Source organism: Chelonia mydas, chromosome 21, assembly GCF_015237465.2.
Source record: "Chelonia mydas isolate rCheMyd1 chromosome 21, rCheMyd1.pri.v2, whole genome shotgun sequence".
NCBI lineage: Eukaryota > Metazoa > Chordata > Testudines > Cheloniidae > Chelonia > Chelonia mydas.
In genome coordinates this window covers 129,758-149,321 of record NC_051261.2, presented here as the reverse complement: position 1 = coordinate 149,321, position 19,564 = coordinate 129,758, and the positions used below count along the sequence as shown (strand labels likewise).

Genomic DNA, 19,564 nt, shown 5'->3' with positions numbered 1-19,564 from the left:
GCTGAGACGCGTGTTAATCCGGAGTCACTGCAAGGCAGAACAGGGAGTGACTCCAGATTAACATGGGGGGCAGATACGATCGGGATATCCCTCTGGGGAGAGGGTTTCAGTTGTTGCGAAAGGGGGGAAAGTTACTCAGTTTCTCTTTCTCTGCTCAGGATATTGGGGTGAGCTTCCTGGTTCAGACGCTGCTGCCTCGATTGTGATCTGGGAGCCCAGGCTGAGCAGCTGCTGCTCCCCCAGCGGGATCGGGGCTGGGGAGTGACCGTGAGTAAAGCTTCCTCTGTGCCCAGCCAAGGTGAGGATTTTCTCCAGCTGTAATTAGCCCCATAGGTCAACCCAAGGCTCTGCCCACACCAACATCTGAGCCAGAGACTCCAGGTGATTGATAGAGACCTCAGGGAACGTGCAGGGAATGGGCATGAAAGTGACTCTGTACAAACAGCCCCTCCTCACCCCATATCTCTCCTCCCCTCAGCAGTTGCAGGAGCTGATCCAGCCACAGGAGAGCGAACCCCCAGGATTGGCTGCCAGCCAGAGACAGGGGAAGGGAGACACAAGGAGAAAAGGGAGAGAGAGAGAGAGAGAGAGACTGAAAAGGGCAGTGGGAGAAATAATTGGGGAGAGAGATTCCCAGATTTCTGACAGGCCCACGCACACTTATTGCCACATCCCTGGGCAGATTCGCTTTGCTATGAACAAGGTGAGGTGCAGGGGGAGGAAAAACCAGCTCCTGACTCTCCCTGTACCCCTTGCTGTAGGAGTGTGCTGCCCTGGGGACAATGTCAGGGGGAATCCCCCAATGTCACTCCTTTTGTTCTGCTCTTCTCTCCCATTCGGTTCCCAGACTTTGTTACTGGGAGGGTTTCAAAATGTCTCGGTGGTTTAGTGCTAGTGGGAGGGGCCGGTCAGTGCTGTAATCAAGTGACCAAACATTTTCCCAGCATAGAATCGTAGAACGGTAGGGCTGGAATGAACCATGAGAGGGCATCTAGTCCAGCCCCCAGCGCTGAGGTGTTTGTCCAACCTGTCCTTAAAAACCTCCAATGATGGGGATTCCACCACTTCTCTTGCTAGTCTATTCCAGTGCTTAATTATATTCTTTTCACAATTGAGTCATGTGGTTGACTCAGATTCAATTTGTGATCCACTATAACCCCCGATCATTTTCAGTAGTACTACCTCGTAACCAGCTATTACCCGCTTCGTAGTTGTGCATTTGGTTTTCCTTCCCTAAGTCTAGTACTTTGCACTCGTCTTTATTGAATTTCATCTCATTCATTCAGCCCACTTCTCCAATTTGTAAATGTTACCTTGAATTCTAATCCTGTCCTCCAATGTGCTTGCAACCCCTTGCAACTGCTATTATCTGCATATTTAGACAGCATGCTCTCCAGTCAGTTATCCAAGTAATTAGAGAAAATATTGAATATATCGGATCCAGGACTGGCTGCTGGGCACCCCATTGCATACATCCTCTCAGTTGGACAGTGAACCACTAATGATTCCTGTCTGAGTACAGCCTTTCAACAACATTTTCACCCATTTTATAGCTCTTTCATGTACACCATATTTCCCTTGTTCACTATGAGAATGTCATGGGGGCCTGTGTCAAAAGCCTGACTAAAATCAAGATACGTCGTGTCTACAGTGTCCAGTATCCCTGTGAAAGCAGAACATTAGATTGACTTGGCATTATTTGTTTTTGCAAATCCATGCTGGCTATAACTTATCACCTTACTGTCCTCTAGGTGCTTACAAATTGATGGTTTAATAATTTGTTCATTCCAAGTATCTAAGTAAGACTTGGTTTTATTCCCCAGTCCTCTTTGTTCCCCTTTTATAAGACCGGTACTATGTTTGCCCTTCTCCAGTCTTCACTGTTCTCCAGGCGTTCTCAAAGATAATTGCTAATGGTTCCGAGATTGCTTCAGCTAATTCCTTGAGTGCCCTAAGATGAATTTTATGGCTGACTTTAACATATCTAACGTGTACATATTTTTAACCTGTTCTTTCCCTATTGTGGTTTCTGTTTCTTTCTCCTCTTGGTTAATAATAATTAAGACCCTACCTGAATCACAGGATGATGTTCAAATAGTTGCAGCTGAGTTTAAAGGAGGCTTGGAAAATTGCAGAAAAGTAATAATGGACCTTTATTAAATGCTGTAATTTGGAAAAGCCACAGCAGACCTATATGTTTAAGAAAAATCTGCTGGAATAATATAAACAAACAACTATTACATTACGCCTGTGAATTTTTTTGGTAACCAGACAATTTGGTGCAGCTACAGGGCCATAACTAGGGTGGGGTGAGTGGAACAGAAACCAAGGGTACAAAGTGGGGCTGGAGAGTAGAAAAATGGGGCAGAAAAATGAGTGCGGAAATTTGCATCACAGACCATGAAATCTGGTCTCCGGCTGCCCAGCTCTGAAGGTAGAGTGAAAAGCAGCAGCTGCCGACAGGTTGCCTAGCTCTGAAGGCAGCGCTGCCACAGAACAGAAGTAAGGGTGGCAGGTCTAAGCCACCCCTACTTCTCTGCCGTCAGAGCTGGGCACCGGCCAGCATGCACCGCTCTCTCGCCACCCAGCTCCAGGCAGCGCCACTGCCAGCATCAGCTCAGGAGTAAGGTTTCAGAGTAGCAGCCGTGTTAGTCTGTATTCGCAAAAAGAAAAGGAATGTTATAATTCTTGATGTCTGATTTGTGTCCATTTATTCTTTTACGTAGAGACTGTCCAGTTTGCCCAATGTACATGGCAGAGGGGCATTGCTGGCACATGATGGCATATATCACATTGGTAGATGTGCAGGTGAACGAGCCTCTGATAGTGTGGCTGATGTGATTAGGCCTTATGATGGTGTCCCCTGTATAGATATGTGGACACAGTTGACAAATTTCAAAAACCAGTTGGAGAACACTTCAATCTGTCTGGTCACTCGATTACAGACCTAAAAGTGGCAATACTTAAACAAAAAAACTTCAAAAACAGACTCCAACGAGAGACTGTTGAATTGAATTAATTTGCAAACTGGATACAATTAACTGGGGCTTGAAAAGAGACTGGGAGTGGATGGGTCATTACACAAAGTAAAACTATTTCCCCATTGTTTATCCCCCCCACCCCCCCCCACTGTTCCTCAGACGTTCTTGTCAACTGCTGAAAATGGCCCACCTTGATTATCACTACAAAAGGTTCCCCCCCTTCCCCCCGCTCTCCTGCTGGTAATAGCTCACCTTAAGTGATCACTCTGGTTACAGTGTGTATGGTAACACCCATTGTTTCATGTTCTCTATGTATATAAATCTCCCCACTGTATTTTCCACTGAATGCATCCGATGAAGTGAGCTGTAGCTCACGAAAGCTTATGCTCAAATAAATTTGTTAGTCTCTAAGGTGCCACAAGTACTCCTTTTCTTTTTTCAGGAGTAAGGGTGGCAATACCATAGTAGGCTTGCAACCCCCTTTTGGGTCTGGGCCCCTAGTTTGAGAAACGCTGTGGAGAAATAACACTTTTTCGTGAACATAAGAATGGCCATACTGGGTCAGACCAAAGGTCCATCCAGCCCACTATCCTGTCTACCGACAGTGGCCAATGCCAGGTGCTCCAGAGGGAGTGAACCTAACAGGTAATGATCAAGTGATCTCTCTCCTGCCATCCATCACTCCCTCTGACAAACAGAAGCGAGGGACACAATTCCTTACCCATCCTAGCTAATAGCCATTAATGGACTTAGCCACCATGAATTTATCCAGTTCTCTTTTAAACCCTGTTATAGTCCTAGCCTTCACAAGCTCCTCAGGCAAGGAGTTCCACAGGTTGACTGTGCGCTGTGTGAAGAAGAACTTCCTTTTATTTGTTTTAAACCTGCTGCCCATTAATTTTATTCTTGTATTTTGGGAACAAGTAAATAACTTTTCCTTATTCATCTGATGAAGTGAGCTGTAGCTCACGAAAGCTTATGCTCTAATAAATTTGTTAATCTCTAAGGTGCCACAAGTACTCCTTTTCTTTTTACGGATACAGACTAACACAGCTGCTACTCTGAAACTTTTCCTTATTCACTTTTTCCATACGATTGATGATTTTATATACATCTATTATATCCCTCCTTAGTCTCCTCTTTTCCAAGCTGAAAAGTCCTAGCCTCTTTAATCTCTCGTCATATGGGACCTGTTCCAAACCCCTAATCATTTTAATTGCCCTTCTTTGAACCTTTTCTAAGGCCAGTATATCTTTATTGAGATGAGGAGTCCATATCTGTACACAATATTCCAGATGTGGGCGCTCCGTGGATTTATGTAAGGGCAATAAGATATTCTCCGTCTTATTCTCTATCAGTTTTTTAATGATTCCTAACATCCTGTTTGCTTTTTTGATTGCCACTGCACACTGTGTGGATGTCTTCAGAGAAGTATCCACGATGACTCCAAGATCTCTTTCCTGATTAGTTGTAGCTAAATTAGTCCCCATCATATTGTGTATATAGTTGGGGTTATTTTTTCCAACGTGCGTTACTTTACATTTATCCACATTAAAAATCATTTGCCATTTTGTTGCCCAATCACTTAGTTTTGTGAGATCTTTTTGAAGTTCTTCACAGTCTGCTTTGGTGTTTAGTATCCTCTGCAAACTTTGCCACCTCACTGTTTACCCCTTGCTCCAGAACATTTAAGAATAAGTTGAATAGGATTGGTCCTAGGACTGACCCTTGGGGAACACCACTAGTTACCTCTCTCCATTCTGAAAATTTACCATTTATTCCTACCCTTTTTTCCCTGTCTTTCAGCCAGTTCTCAATCCAAGAAAGGATCTTCCCTCTTATCCCATGATGACTTAATTTATGCAAGAGCCTTTGGTGAGGGACCTTGTCAAAAGCTTTCTGGAAATCTAAGTACACTAAGTCCACTGGATCCCCCTTGTCCACATGTTTGTTGACGCCTTCAAAGAACTCTAGTAGATTACATGATTTCCCTTTACAGAAACCATGTTGACTCTTGCCCAACAATTTATGTTCTTCTATGTGTCTGACAATTTTATTCTTTACTATTGTTTCAACTAATTTGCCCGGTACAGACATTCGACTTACAGGTCTGTAATTGCCAGGATCACCTCTAGAGCCCTTTTTAAATATTGGCTTTACGTTAGCTATCGTCCAGTCATTGGGTACAGAAGCTGATTTGAAGGACAGATTACAAACCATAGTTAATAGTTCTGGAATTTCACATTGGAGTTCTTTCAGAACTCTTGGGAGAATGCCATCTGGTCCCAGTGACTTGTTACAGTTAAGTTGATCAGTTAATTCCAAAACCTCCTCTAGTGACACTTCAATCTGTGACAATTCCTCAGATTTGTTACCTACAAAAGAAGGCTCAGGTTTGGGAAACTCCCTAACATCCTCAGCCGTGAAGACTGAAGCAAAGTCAGTGCCATACAGTGCCGCTCTTTCCCTCCCTCCCGAGTATGACCTGCTTTGTCCGTCCGATATATTTTGTACCCCGGAATGATTGTGTCCCATTGATTCGTCCTCACTCCACCAGGTTTCTGTGATGCCTATTGTATCAATATCCTCCTTTGACACGAGATGCTCTAATTCACCCATCTTATTATTTAGACTTCTAGCATTTGTGTACAAGCACTTGAAAAACTTATCACTGTTTATTTGTCTGCCCTTTTTTGATGTGTCAGATTCTTTTATGTGTGAATGCTTCTCGTCTGATCTGACCGCTACTTTATCCTCTTCCATCCTCTCCTCCTGACTAAAAACTAGAGAATCTCTATCACTCGACTCTCCTCTAAGAGAAGTCTCTGTCCAATGCACGTGCACCTCTGGAGCCATCGGCTTTCCCCATCTCTTAGTTTAAAAACTGCTCTACAACCTTTTTAAAGTTTAATGCCAGCAGCAATCTGGTTCCACTTTGGTTTAGGTGGAGCCCATCCTTCCTTTGTAGGCTCCCCCTATCCCAAAAGTTTCCCCAGTTCCTAATAAATCTAATCCCCTCCTTTCTACACTATCGTCTCATCCACGCATTGAGACTCTGAAGCTCTGCCTGCCTACCTGGCCCTGCACGTGGAACTGGAAGCATTTCTGAGAATGCCACCATAGAGGTCCTGGATTTCAGTCTCTTTCCTAGCTGCCTAAATTTGGCCTCCAGGACGTCTCGCCTACCCTTCCGTATGTCATTGGTACCTACATGTACCAAGACCACCGGCTCCTCTCCAGCACTACACATAAGTCTAATCTAGATGCTTCGAGAGATCCGCAACCTTCGCACCAGGCAGGCAAGTCACCATACGGTTCTCCTGGTCATCACAAACCCAGCTGTCTATGTTTCTAATGATCGAACCTCCCATTACTAACACCTGCCTTTTCTTGATGACTGGAGTTCCCTCCCACGGCGAGGCAACCTCAGTGCAAGAGGATACCCCAACACCATCTGGGAGGAGGGTCCCTACTGTGGGAAGGTTTCCCTCTGCTCCCGTTGACTGCTCTCCTTCCTTGGGCCTTTCATCCTCCTCAGCAGCACAGAGGCTGTCTGACCAGAGGTGGGACAAATGTACAGTGTCCCGGAAAGCCTCATTAACATACCTCTCTGTCTCCCTTAGCTCCTCCAGTTCCACCACCCTGGCCTCCAAAGCCTGTACGCGGTCTCTGAGGGCCAGGAGCTCCTTGCACCGAATGCACACATACGCCACCTGCCCACCTGGGTAGCGTATGGGTTAATCACTACATAAGTAGCACATTTTTGCTGGTGTGTAACACATCCATGAAGTTCACTATTTATGCCATGACCAACCCTTGAAAATTGTATGATTCCCCCTCTCCCCACCCCCATGATTTAAGTAGTATCCTACCTATTGCCTTCTATGTCCCTTGTTGTCAGACGCTACCGGTGTAGTGCTCTGCTCTTGTTCGATGATGATGATAGTCGGCTGCGTGTGTTTGTGTTCCCTCTGTGTGCTGCCCCGGCTCTGCTCAAATAGCTGACACAGTAGACCCTGAGAGAACCCCCAATGACCACAGATTCTGATAAGGCATGAAGGCACCCGGCTAGGTTTATTGTCAAACAAAGCACAGTAATTTCCCGCAGACTCTATAGGACATACTACGAATATGTGCCCCGTGACATTGACCAGCTTAGTCAGTGGCAGGACTCTCCACTGCCCCCTAGGCCGGACAAAGATGTCCACTCAGGGATGCATTCTTGTGCACAGGTACAAACAGGTTACACATCGCTCCTGACACAGTGAGGTACAGTCTCTCAACGCATTAGGATGCTGCCTCGCCCCGGTGCGTGTTCGTTCGAACAAACAAGTCTATCCATCATATTGTCCTTTTGACCCTGTCTTTAGGATGGGTCTGCCTGTTCCTTATTATCTCTGTGGAATGTTCTAGTACAGGGGGTTCTGGTGCCATCCTGGCACACATACATATTATTAGTGTTTATATGTGTTTACGTGCTTTTAGCAGCTTCTCCTTGCCAATTTCTGTGAGCAGAGCCTGCCTCTGACTCACAGCACAACTTTGCTTCATGTTAGCGAGGTCTTGACCATTCCTTTAGTTCAGGCCTTAGGCCTCAAACCGGGCCTCTGATACAAGGATTTGTGTGTCAGGGACCCATCTTACTACATCCCTTGCTAGGTGTAACTTATTTTGAGAGTTAATCTTTCTGATTTTGTCCCCAGATGCTCACGGTACTCAATGGGTGTGTGTGTGTTTGGTGGCGGGGAGGAACAGTTACAGAAAATGTGGAAATGGCAGAAGTGCTAAATGGCTTTTGTTTCAGTGTTCATCCAAAAGTTTAGTAGCAATTGGACATCTAACTTAATGAATGCCAATGAAAATGAGGTAGGGACAGAGGCTAAAATAGGGAAAGAACAAGTTAAAAATTACTTGGGTTAGATGTCTTCAAGTCACCAGGGCCTGATGAAATGCACCCTAGAATGCTGAAGGAGCTGACTGAGGAGATATCTGAACCATTAGCGATTATCTTCAAAAAGTCATGGAAGATGGGAGAGATTCCAGAGAACTAGAAAAGGGCAAATCTAGTGCCCATCTATAAAAAGGGGAGTAAGGACAACCCGGGGGATTACAGACCAATCAGCTTATTTTAATTCCCCGGAAAGATAATGGAACAAACAATAAGCAATCAGTTAGCAAACGTCTAGGTGATGATAAGTAACAGCATGGATTTGTCAAGAACTAATCATGTCAAACCACCCTAAAAGTTGCTTTTTTTTTTTTTTTTTTTGACAGGGTAACAAGCTTGTGGATAGATGGAAAGCGGTAGATGTGGTGTATCTTGACTTTAGTAAGGCTTTTGATACTGTCTTGCATGACCTTCTCATAAACAAACTAGAAAAAAAACCCTGAGATTGAAGTACCATTAGGGGGGTGCATAGCTGGTTGGAAAACTTTCCCCAGAGAGTAGTTATCAGTGGTTCACAGTCAAGCTGGAAGGGCATATCAAGTGGGGTCCCACCAAGATCAGTTCTGGGTCCGGTTCTGTTCAATATCTTCATCAGTGATTTAGATAACGGCATAGCGAATACACTTATAAAGTTTGTGGACGACACCAAGCTGGGAGGGGTTGGAAATGCTTTGGAAGATAGGATTAAAATTCAAAATGGTCTGAAGTAAATAGGATGAAATTTAATAAGGACCAATGCAAAGTACTCCACTTAGGAAGGAACAATCAGTTGCACACACACGAAATGACTGCCTAGGGAGGAGAACTGTGGAAAGAGATCTGGGGGTCATAGTGGATCACAAGCTAAATGAGAGTCAAAAGTGTAACCCTGTTGTAAAAGAAGCGAACATTTTCTGGGGTATATTAGCAGGAGTGTTGTAAGCAAGACACAATAAGTAATTCTTCCGCTCTACTTTGTGCTGATTAGGCCTCAGCTGGAGGATTGTGTCCAGTTCTGGGTGCCACATTTCAGGAAAGGTTTGGAGAAAGTTCAGAGAAGAGCAACAAAAATGATGAAAGTTCTAGCAAACATGACTGATGAGGGAAGATTGAGAAACTTGGGTTTGTTTAGTCTGGAGAAGAGAAGACTGAGAGGGGAGATAACTGTTTTTGAGTACATAAAAGGTTGTTACAATGAGGAGGAAGAAAAATTATTGTTCTCAACCTCTGAGGCTAAGACGAGGCAATGAGCTTAAATAGCAGCAATGGTGGTTTAGGTTGGACATCAGGAAAAACTTCCTAACTGTCAAGCTGGTTAAGCACTGGAATAAATCGTCTAGGGAGGTTGTGAAATATCTATCATTGGAGATTTTTAAGAGCAGGTTGGATAAGACACCTGTCAGGGATGGTCTAGATAATACTTAGTCCTGCCATGAGTGCAGGGGACTGGACTAGATGACCTCGCAAGGTCCCTTCCAGTCTTATGATTCTATGCTCTTGTTGTTCTTTTGTACTCTTCTACAGCAATTTGTCCATGATTCAGATTTTTGTAGGATTCCTGTTTATTGTCTGGTCATGACAGAGCTCCTAACGGAGCCATATTTGCAGCTTACTATTCTTTCTGTCTTTCCTTCCCATTGGCATAGTTTGCTGTTTCTCATAGACAGCATTAACAGAGCAACGGCCAGCTCTCCTGAGCTTTAGTCTCCTTAGAATCTTATTCCCATGGGACTTCACTGTGACAGGTTTGGGTCCTTTGGGGTGTCACCTGATGTGCTGGGGTGCCACTGAGGCAGCCTATTCTATCAGCCTCGATGCCCTTTACCTGGCTGGGTTAGGCTCACAAGCCTCTTCCAGCCAAGCACGTGGGCAGGGCCATGCCCAGCTGCACAGAAAGAGAGAGATCCGCTCTGGAAATACTCAGCCTTAGGGGCTTGCCCCAGCACTCTGGTGCCCACTCCCTTTAAGCTGTACAGACTCAAAGGTTTTATGAAATTTGCCCCCTCTCTCAATGTGGAGGGATATATGCACAATTTCTTGCCCCCCGCAGGTAGAAATGACATAAACTGGGTTAAATTATAAACAAGAATAAGTTTATTAACTACAAAAGGTGAATTTTAAGTGAATATAAGAGAGAGAACAAATCAGATTACTGACCAAATACAGCAAAATACGCAAGCTAAGCTCAATATACTTAAAAAATAGGTTACACAATGTAATTTCTTACCCTAAATGTTATTTTAGGCAGGTTGCAATGTTTCTGTGTTTCAGAGTTCCAGTTATATTTCTTTTCAGACTGGACCCCTGTCTCAGTCTGGACTCCTCCCCCCCAATCTTCTCTTCAGGTGGCTTTAACAGTCTTTCTTCTTGGGTAGACAGGCCTTGGAGAGGAGTTGTTTTATTTGCCTACCTCCCCACCCTTAAATAGGATTCACATAAGGTGGGAATCCTTTTGTTTCCCAAACTTGATCCCCCTCCCCTTCCAGTGGAAAGTTACAAGAAGTCCCAGGTAATGTTGAGTATCCGGTGACAAGACCACCTGACTCTGTAGTATCACAGCGTCCAGGAGTCAGTGGCAGTATGGAGCCTTTTCACAGTCCATTGTTCTTGCTGATGGCCCATCCGCCCTGTCTGGGTTTCTATTGTTGTACCTGAAGTGTTAGCAATGGGCGTCACCCAAAGTAGCATAGTTGAAATACAGATACATAGTCAATATTCCCAACTTCAGATACAGAAATGATACGTGCACACAAATTGGATAATCATAGTCAGTAAATTATAACCTTTCCAATGATATCTTACAAGACCCATCTTGCACAGAGTACATCTCAGTTATCTCCTATTCATTTCATAAGCATGTTTTCATAAGGAATATGGAGGGAAATGTCACACTCACATACCAGTTTTCACAGTTTGTTGAAGTCTGCTTTTTTGAAGTCCATTGTCCTTATTTTCCTGCTCTAACGCCTTCCTTCTCTTAGAATCATGAAATCATCATTTCGTGAACACTTTCGCCCATATTGCTTTCCACCTTCCGTTTCCTCCCGACTGTTAGTCAGAATCAACCCTAAAATGCCCGTGTGATGTTAATGACATAATCTGGGACCGTATAGATGCAACCAAAGTCCTGTAGTGGAACCAAATCTTATATAAAGGGGGTCAAATCAGGTGTCTAAGACAAGGTTATGGCTTGCTGATTATGATTATGCTGTCTATATGTGTGTATCATTTTTGTAATTGAAGTTATGAATATTGGCTCTGTACTGTCTGTAGTTGAAACTTGTGCTATGCTTCTGGGTGACACCCCAGAGAAGTTGCTGTCAGCTCTGCCTAGCCTGCTTGATGGCCCATTAAGGACCATCAGCTATACAATTGACCTATTGAGAGAAGGCAGACACGCCTTGGGACTCAGCAAGGTATGCAGGGACATGCCTATGGACAGAATTCTGAGGTGTTTCCATGCCATGTGATGGACAGCTTGTCTTTGGAACAAAGAAAGAAAGAGACCACATTTCAAGAGAATATAAAAAGCTGCTGCAGCTCCTCCATCTTGTCTTCAATCCTGCTTCTTACCTCTGGAGTGACTTTGCTACACTGAAGCTTTGAACCAAGGACTGAAAGACCCATCCGAGCTGTGGATCTACTCCAGAGACTTGATTTGAACCTGCAGTTTATTCTATCGTTGCTGAGGCCTGAACCAAGAACTTTGCCATTCCTGTATGTCATTGATTCCATTTAACCAATTCTAGCTCTCCTCTATATCTTTTTCCTTTTATGAATAAACCTTTAGATTTTAGATTCTAAAGGATTGGCAACAGCGTGATTTGTGGGTAAGATCTGATTTGTATATTGACCTGGGTCTGGGGCTTGATCCTTTGGGATCGAGAGAACCGTTTTTCTTTTACTGAGGTATTGGTCTTCATAACCATTTGTCCCCAGAACAAGTGGCACTGGTGGTGATATTGGGAAACTGGAGTGTCTAAGGGAATTGCCTGTGTGACTTGTGGTTAGCCAGTGGGGTAAAACCAAAGTCTTCTCTGTTTGGCTAGTTTGGTTTGCCTTGGTGTGCATAGAAACCCCAGCCTTGGGCTGTAACTGCCCTGCTTGAAGCAATTTGTCCTGAATTGGCACTCTCAGTTGGGTCCCGCCAGAACCAGCATCGTTACAGCCCGTCCCTCCGGTTACTATATCCCATCTTCTGAAGCAAACAGATGTCCCCAACACATTCCAAGAACTTATTGGACACTTTGTGTTTGTTTGAATTCCTTTTCTAACAGGTGTCTGGGAAGTTAGTCCCCTCCCCATTACTAATAGTGTTTTGAATATTTATGTTATTTGCATGGTAGAGTCGAGATCATCAGTCTGCGGGGAAAGAGCCGGGGGGAATTGTGATATGACGTTACTATCCTGTTCTGATACGTCCCCTTCTTGCCCTGACAGGCTGCAGCGTTATGTCCCGTCCTTCCAGGAACGAGGGAAAGGAAATGGCTGCCATGGATCCTGTTCAGGTAGGGGTCATCGGGGAGTTGCTGGTGGGGCTCCTGCTGGCAGGAGAAGGGCAGTAAATACATAAGAGATGGGTGCTTCTGGGGTGGTCGGGAGGTGGGAGGGGGCAGGAAATACACAGGGTGGAGAAAGGGAGGGAGACAGGGTATGACTAACCTGCTGGGATTTGTTTACGGTGGGGCCTAGATTCGAGCAACAGACCCATGGGGTTTGTGGGTGGAAATTCCCTAATTTGTCAAGCAGAAAACACCCCCCCTGGACTGGGCTGGGGAAATGTACCAGACTCCAGTACTGGAGTCTGAACCTACTAGCCAGTGGGCAACCCCCAGTGAGGCCCGGGGAAGACATCCCATCCCTTCCCATCCAACTGCTGGCACTGGGGAGGGTGTTGGGATTCCTACCAGGGGACTGGCTGTCCCTGGACCCTCCTGGGGGCTCTATCTCCTGTATCCACTTCTGACTGGTAGGTGAAGACCCCGGCCATCTCTGTCTGGTAGAAGGGTTTGGGGCTCTCTCTCTTTCTCCCCTCACCCTGATGCCTTCTGGCTGCTCTGATGTGGAGGGGGTGGTTTCCTGCCTGCCTCCCAGAGATTCCATGTGATTGACCCTCCTCCCCTGTGAATGGTGGGGTTGTCACTGGGCAGCAGGTGCAGAGTGGGGGGCTCTTGCTCTTTCAGGGGCCGGTGACTTTCGAGGAGGTGGCTGTGTATTTCACCGAGGAAGAGTGGGCTCTGCTGGACCCCGCTCAGAGAGCCCTCTATGGAGATGTCATGCAGGAGAACTATGAGAATGTCACCTCGCTGGGTAAGGATTCTTGTCCCCTCGGTTCTTAGAAGGGGAAATGAAGAGTTAAGGTTCACATTGCACCCTCAGTTTTGCCCTGTTTCAGCAACACGCCTACAGGCCAATGACACACAGACTAGCACTCGACCCTCCCTGCTACAGAACGCTTTGGGAGCAGAGCACAGGCGCAGGACAGCACAAACGCTAACACTGTCTCTTTGCTAAAACAAAACTTGGGGTTAGGTCTGATGTAGGGAACAGAAGCTGCCTACCCCTGGCCTGCACTCAGACACTGAGTCTACAGCACATCTCAGACGTTCATAATGTCACCAACCCTTTACCCTTCCGATGAGGATTCCTTCTGAGTTGTTGCCTTCATTGAGCCCTGGAGACCCCCTAGCATGTATGGCACCAGCCTGTTGACAATCCTTGTGGCAAGAACACGCCCTTGTGCACCTTTATTGACGCTGCCTACGCCACTCAGCACTGAAATGAGGAATACCTGTTCCTTCCAGTTTCACGTGCACCTCTCTTCAGGTCATAGCTCTGCCAGGCTGCTTCAACTAGTCCCTCCACCATTCATTTAAAGCTACAGCTGGCACAGTGCACACTGCTGGAGTGCCTGCGGAGAAATGCTGCTGTTCAAATCTGAGGAACTTAAAACACACAGTGGCATGTTCTTAGTCCTTCCTTCTTGTTGGGGGCTTATTCCTTCACCTACTTACTTCCCTGGTCCTTTTCACATGAACAGAGAGCAACAATATCCAAAGTCGCAAACAATTCAATGTTTATTGGGGTGAACTTCCAGCAAGCATGATTCCAGTTTCCTTCCTTAGTGTCCCCCTTCCCAGCTCTGACACCATAGAGCCTTACCTGTGTCCCTGTTCCCATTCCCCCCCCTTAGTAAAACATGATTCCAGTTTCCTCACCCCCATTCCCTGTTCCCTTTTCCCCCACCCACTCACTTTCTGATTGACTGCAGACTATATAGTAAAACTTGAGTTCTGCTTAGCTATATCTTAACCAATCATTTTCCTGAAATTTAACTAACCAGTCCTAACATATTGTAACATGATTATTTAACCAATTATATCCCACCACCTTAATTGGTTTACACCCAGCAAAATTAATTATACAGCAGACAGGAACAATCACAGAACCAGACAGAGATTATGCAGACAAACAATAGGGAAATGGGGACTACAGTGATGGAACAAAGACAGAAATGAGGATTTCACATCCTAGCTATTGATAAGTGAGTTCTTGCCAGACAGGATGCTATCAAACTAAGTTTTCTTTTACGTCTTCAAGGCACTTTCCTTTCTCTGGAGGCGATAGGCATGATCAGGACAGGATTGTATTCCTAACAGCCCAATAGCACCTTATTTCAATGTGACTAGTTTGGAATGTGAGGGTGTGACCGTTCACTTCCCAGCTTATGGCTGCCTCTGCTGCTTAGCCAAAGGCCTTAGCCTAAGAACAGGGCCTCAGACTGTCACAGAAAGAGAAGGCTCTTACACCGGCAGACAGTGATTTTGATTCTTTCTTTTATATCTCTATAACTAGCCAAGTGATAAGAACAGACCTAAATTCTTAGAGTATAGGCCTTTACAGACAGCCCTGAACATCTATATCCTAACACTTCTGTCAATCAATAAATTTTAAGGCCGGGGGAGACTATTAGGTCATCTAGTCTGACCACCTGTGTACTACAGACCATGGAGTTTCATCCAGTTACCATTGTAGAGCGCTGAATACCTTATGTTTGATGAGAACATCTTCCAGAAAGGCATCGTGTCCTGACTTGAAGCCTTCAAGAGATGGAAAACTGGCCCCTTCCTTGTGTAGTTGGTTAACCTTTGCCCCACCCTTACTGACCTATTTCCAGTGACATTTGCCAGCTCCAGAGCTCAGGGGTAAGGGCAGAGTTCAGGTTGCGTTGCAGGGGTGGTGTGCAGTGTTTTCCCCAGGAATTGAAATTGGGGGGGTGTTGGAATATTCTGGGGGGTAAGGGCTGATGAGGGTTGAGACTGTGAGGGCGAACGTGGGCTGTATGGCACCATAGTAAAAACTGAAAAATGTTTCATGACCATTTTATTAGATTTAACTCCTGTTTTAAAATCATCACACAAATTCAAGTTGTCTATTCAGTCCTGCTACAAAGCACTACATCTGTCTTGGTTTCTTGTTGTAATTTTGCACTCTTTGGTGGGGATCGTCTTGTGTGTCCGTTATTTCCAGGCCTTCATGATATGCTCATGATCAGGCAGAAAGCGACTTCTTTCAGAACACAAACTTTGATTCATTGAGGAAAAAGAGCGCTCAACTGTAGCTGTTGTGACTGGGAGTAGCAAGAGATGAATTCCTACTTCTTTTATCCCAGGAAACATAGCACAAAGATGGGGTTGAATCACTAGTGATGAGAAAGAAGTTGAAGTTAAATCTTCATTAATTCACCATATGATATGGCCTTTGCAGTGTGTATAGGAGAGATTAGGGATACACTTTTCCCTGAGCAAAGCTTGTACTCCACCATGTCTTCCAAAGAAGTTTGTAGCTCCATCAAATGCACAAGCATCCATCTGTTTGGGGTTCAGTTTACAAGCATTTAACTCTTCTAAGATGTCACAGATGCAGCTGATGTGTCTTCTATAATCTGAACATCTAGAATGCATCGACTGGCCTACCACGGACATCAAGATAACATATGCAATGACTTGATGCCTATTTGCATTGGTGCTTCATCAGCCATGTGTGCACATATTTTGAATATGGTGAGAGAGTTCTTCACTTTTTCAGCTGCTGAGTCTTTCACTGTTGCATTGCATGCTTCTAGAGTCCACTGAGTTTTTTCAGAAAGAGAAGCGAGCATTTGCCAGTCTTGTTAATCCTGAAGTTGGACACTGGTTTCAAACAAGTGACAATGCACTTAACACTGGCCTCAAGTTTGTAGTGTGTGGTATCTCTTACTTAAATAGAAAATATGGTGCAACAGCTATGTTGATTCACATAAATTGAGTTGTGTCTCGAGCATTCTTAAAAGCCTCATTAAATTCTTCTAAAATTGGCTTTGACAGTGACTGGCTTATAAGGCTTTCTGCATGTTGATGGTGCTTTGCAGCCTTTTCATATAGGTTGTCAGAATTGGCTTAGCTGATCAGTCTGGCAAACCAGGCTTCTCCACTTTTACTATATAAATCCATGGTATGCCCATATCTTGAATACCTCATGCAGTTCTGGTCACCCCATCTCAAAAAGGATATATTGGAATCGGAAAAGGTTCAGAGAAGGGCAACAAAAACGATTAGGAGTATGGAACAGATTCCATATGAAGAAAGAGTAAAAAGACTGGGACTTTTCAGCTTGGAAAAGAGACGACTAAGAGGGGATATGATAGAGGCTTATAAAATCTTGACTGGCGTGGAGAAAATGAATAGGGAAGTGTTATTTATCCCTTCACTTAACGCAAGAACCAGGGGTCACCCAATGAAATTAATAGACAGCAAGTTTAAAACAAACACAAGGAAGTATTTCTTCACACAGTGCACAGTCACCTGTGGAACTTTTTGCCAGGGACGTTGTGAAGGCCAAAATTATAACAGGGTTCAAAAAAGAACTAGATAAGTTCATGGAGGTTAGGTCCATCGATGGCTATTAGCCAGGATGGGATGCAACACCATGCTCTGAGTGTCCCTACCCTCTGTTTGCCAGAAGCTGGGAGTGGACAACAGGGGATGGATCACTCTATGATTCCCTGTTCTGTTCATTGTCTCTGAAGCACCTGGAATAGTCACTGTTGGAAGACAGGATACTGGGATAGATGGATGATTGGTCTGACCCAATACTCCATTCTTATATAAAAAATAATTATTATAATCAAAAAGTTTAGTTCAGAAACTCCCCAGATAACGACCTCTTGAGATAATGACCTTGGCAAATAATGCATTTTAAAAATTTTGGCCTACTAGGAAATGTATATTTATATAAGTTTCCCAGTCATAAATCTAGCATTCTGGAACAAAGTCACTAAAATGTAGTCCAATGTTCTGGCCACTGTTTGTTGTTCCACTGGTCACTCTACCACTCTGTCTCCAGTGGCCCTGCACTGTCACCTTCTGCTGCCATCTGCCACTATGACCTCTGCGAGTTGGTCTCTCACGGTTCCGCCAGCTCTCAGTGATTTCAGCTCTCAGTGCGGGAACCTTGCTGCTCGTGCAGGCTGGGCTTTCTCTTCCACAGCAGGTCTAAGCACTTTGACCTGATTCTCAGTGATTTCAGCTCTAGTGGTCATTTAACAAACCAAAAGACTCTCTATGAAGCCTAATCAGCTCTCTCTTTAAACAGGAGAGAGGGACAGGTCAACTAGTGTCTATAACTCTTAAGCAGAGCCCACACCACCCAAAACACCTGTCCCCACCCTCTCTCTCTTCACTGGGATCTGGCATCCAAACCTCCTGCTTAGGGAGTGCAGTTCAGTTGAGGGTGACCAGTGCTTAATTTGTAATGAAAGAGGTGCCGGGGCTCAAGCAAGTTTGTTACTTTCATAACAGATGTCACAAGCCCAGAGGTCCCAGGGCTCTGAACAGCCGAGCCTGGAGGTGCTGGGGCTCAGTCCTGGCAAGCCCTAGCACAAATTAAGCACTGAGGGAGACCCCCTCAGTCAGGCAGGCTCAGCACAGGTCTGCTGCCCTTTACTCCTGCAATGCGGAGAACAATATTTCATGACCCCCCACATTGAATACTACAGGGATTTGTAAGCCAACACCAGCCAAAATTGATCAGTTGGGCAGCACAGCTCTGTCTGCTGGATACCTAAGCAGAGTAGGTGTGTTCATGTAAATACAGTCTGGTCCTGAAGCCTTTACACCCACCCCTGGCTCATCACTAGCTGTCAGGGGAGAGCTCATTCAGATCTTGCTTACAAATCATAATCTTAAATTATAAGGTAGGCCAACATTGCTGAAACGAATGTGCTGACATTGTCATAAATAATAGCTGTGTGAGGAGGCTAGTCTCTGTTCATATTTTCCAAACCCATTATGCTTTTTCAGGGACAAGTATTTTCTCATATACTGTGTATGCTTTTAAAGTGTGTATTAATGTTTGAATTTCAATTCAAATTTCCAACCAACAACTAAATTGGCAACACTGCATGAAAAGCCGGGCGTGGGGGGAGGGCGTCTAGGGAAATCACTGGTGGTGAGTAGTTTAATTCTTCATTTCCTGGTTTTCAGAGGTTTTATTTTTCACCACCATCCACATGCTGGAAGGGCACAAGGTAGTGCTAGGCATCCTTAACTCTGCTTAATGTACTTTATGGGCCTTTAATTTCCTTGGTTTTCTGTTTAATGGACTTTTTTGCCACTATAACTGTGTCGACACTACAGTTTTTGCTGCAATTTATGTCAGGTGGGGATGCGATTTTTCACATCTCTAACTGGCAGAGCAATGGGCTCAGAGGTAGTTCCAGCACATCAGGGGACAGTCCCAAGGTGGTCTCTCTGACTCAACCCGTCACAGGAGGATCTGGTGGTGGGTAGGAAGGGAAGGATTCAGGGAGTCAGCGATTGTAGCACTTCACTGTGGCTGCTTTTGCTGAAGTCTCTAATCACCTGTCCCTAGGCGAAGCTCAGAACCAGCACTCCATCCCCCTCCTCCTCCTTGACTTGTCAGCTGTCTGACACCACTGACCATGGTCATCTTCTTGAAATCTGATCTTCCCTTATCCTCTCCTGCTTAGGGTTAGGGTAGGGAGAAGTAGTAACTGGCAGGTTCTGCAGCATGGGATGTTCAGGTTGGATTTTAGGAAAAACTGTCCTACTGTGAGTATAGATAATTACAGGAATACGTTACCAAGAGAGGTTGTGGAACGCTGGTCATTGGAGATTTTTAAGAAGAGGTTAGACCGATGGTCTATGTATACTTGGTCCTGCCTCAGGGCTGGAGGGGATGGGCTAGCTGACATCTTGAGGTCCTTTTACCCCTGAGTTTCTGTGATTTTATGATTCATTATCCTAGCCCTTCACTTTGACCTTGTCTCCCTCTGGAGAATGGGGGCTTTATTTAGTAGTTTTTTTTAAATGAAAAATATGCATGGGTCAGCTTCCCTCTCAATTTGCTTTGTTAGCCACTGGGTGTGAAGGAATGAATTCCTTTTCTGGGATGGGGATGTAATTCCTGTTGAAGTAACATAGGCCTGTCTCCATTTACATGGAAACACTATCAAGAACTGTCCGTATAGTATGAAGCACACTGGACAATGGAAGTCTCAAAGACTGGACGTTAATGTGTAATGACTGGGTCCGAGGGAAGCAGAACACGGGAACACAACTACACTGCACTTTGGGACACAGGAACTAGGGTACAA

The 19,564-nt window shown here is 44.9% G+C and overlaps 1 protein-coding gene across 3 annotated transcripts in view; it reads left to right on the top strand.

Moving 5' to 3' along the window:
• LOC102944985 (zinc finger protein 436-like) overlaps positions 1-19,564 on the top strand; it is a 112,961-nt gene that overhangs the window by 474 nt on the left and 92,923 nt on the right. For all 3 annotated transcript variants that reach the window (XR_006286931.1, XR_006286930.1, XM_043533777.1), the window contains exons 2-4: positions 159-298; positions 12,349-12,416; positions 13,092-13,218. Coding sequence is in view for 1 of the 3 variants with exons in the window: in XM_043533777.1 (XP_043389712.1) it covers positions 12,360-12,416; positions 13,092-13,218 (184 nt within the window). In the remaining 2 variants the exon portion in view is untranslated. The remainder of the gene's footprint in view (positions 1-158; positions 299-12,348; positions 12,417-13,091; positions 13,219-19,564) is intronic.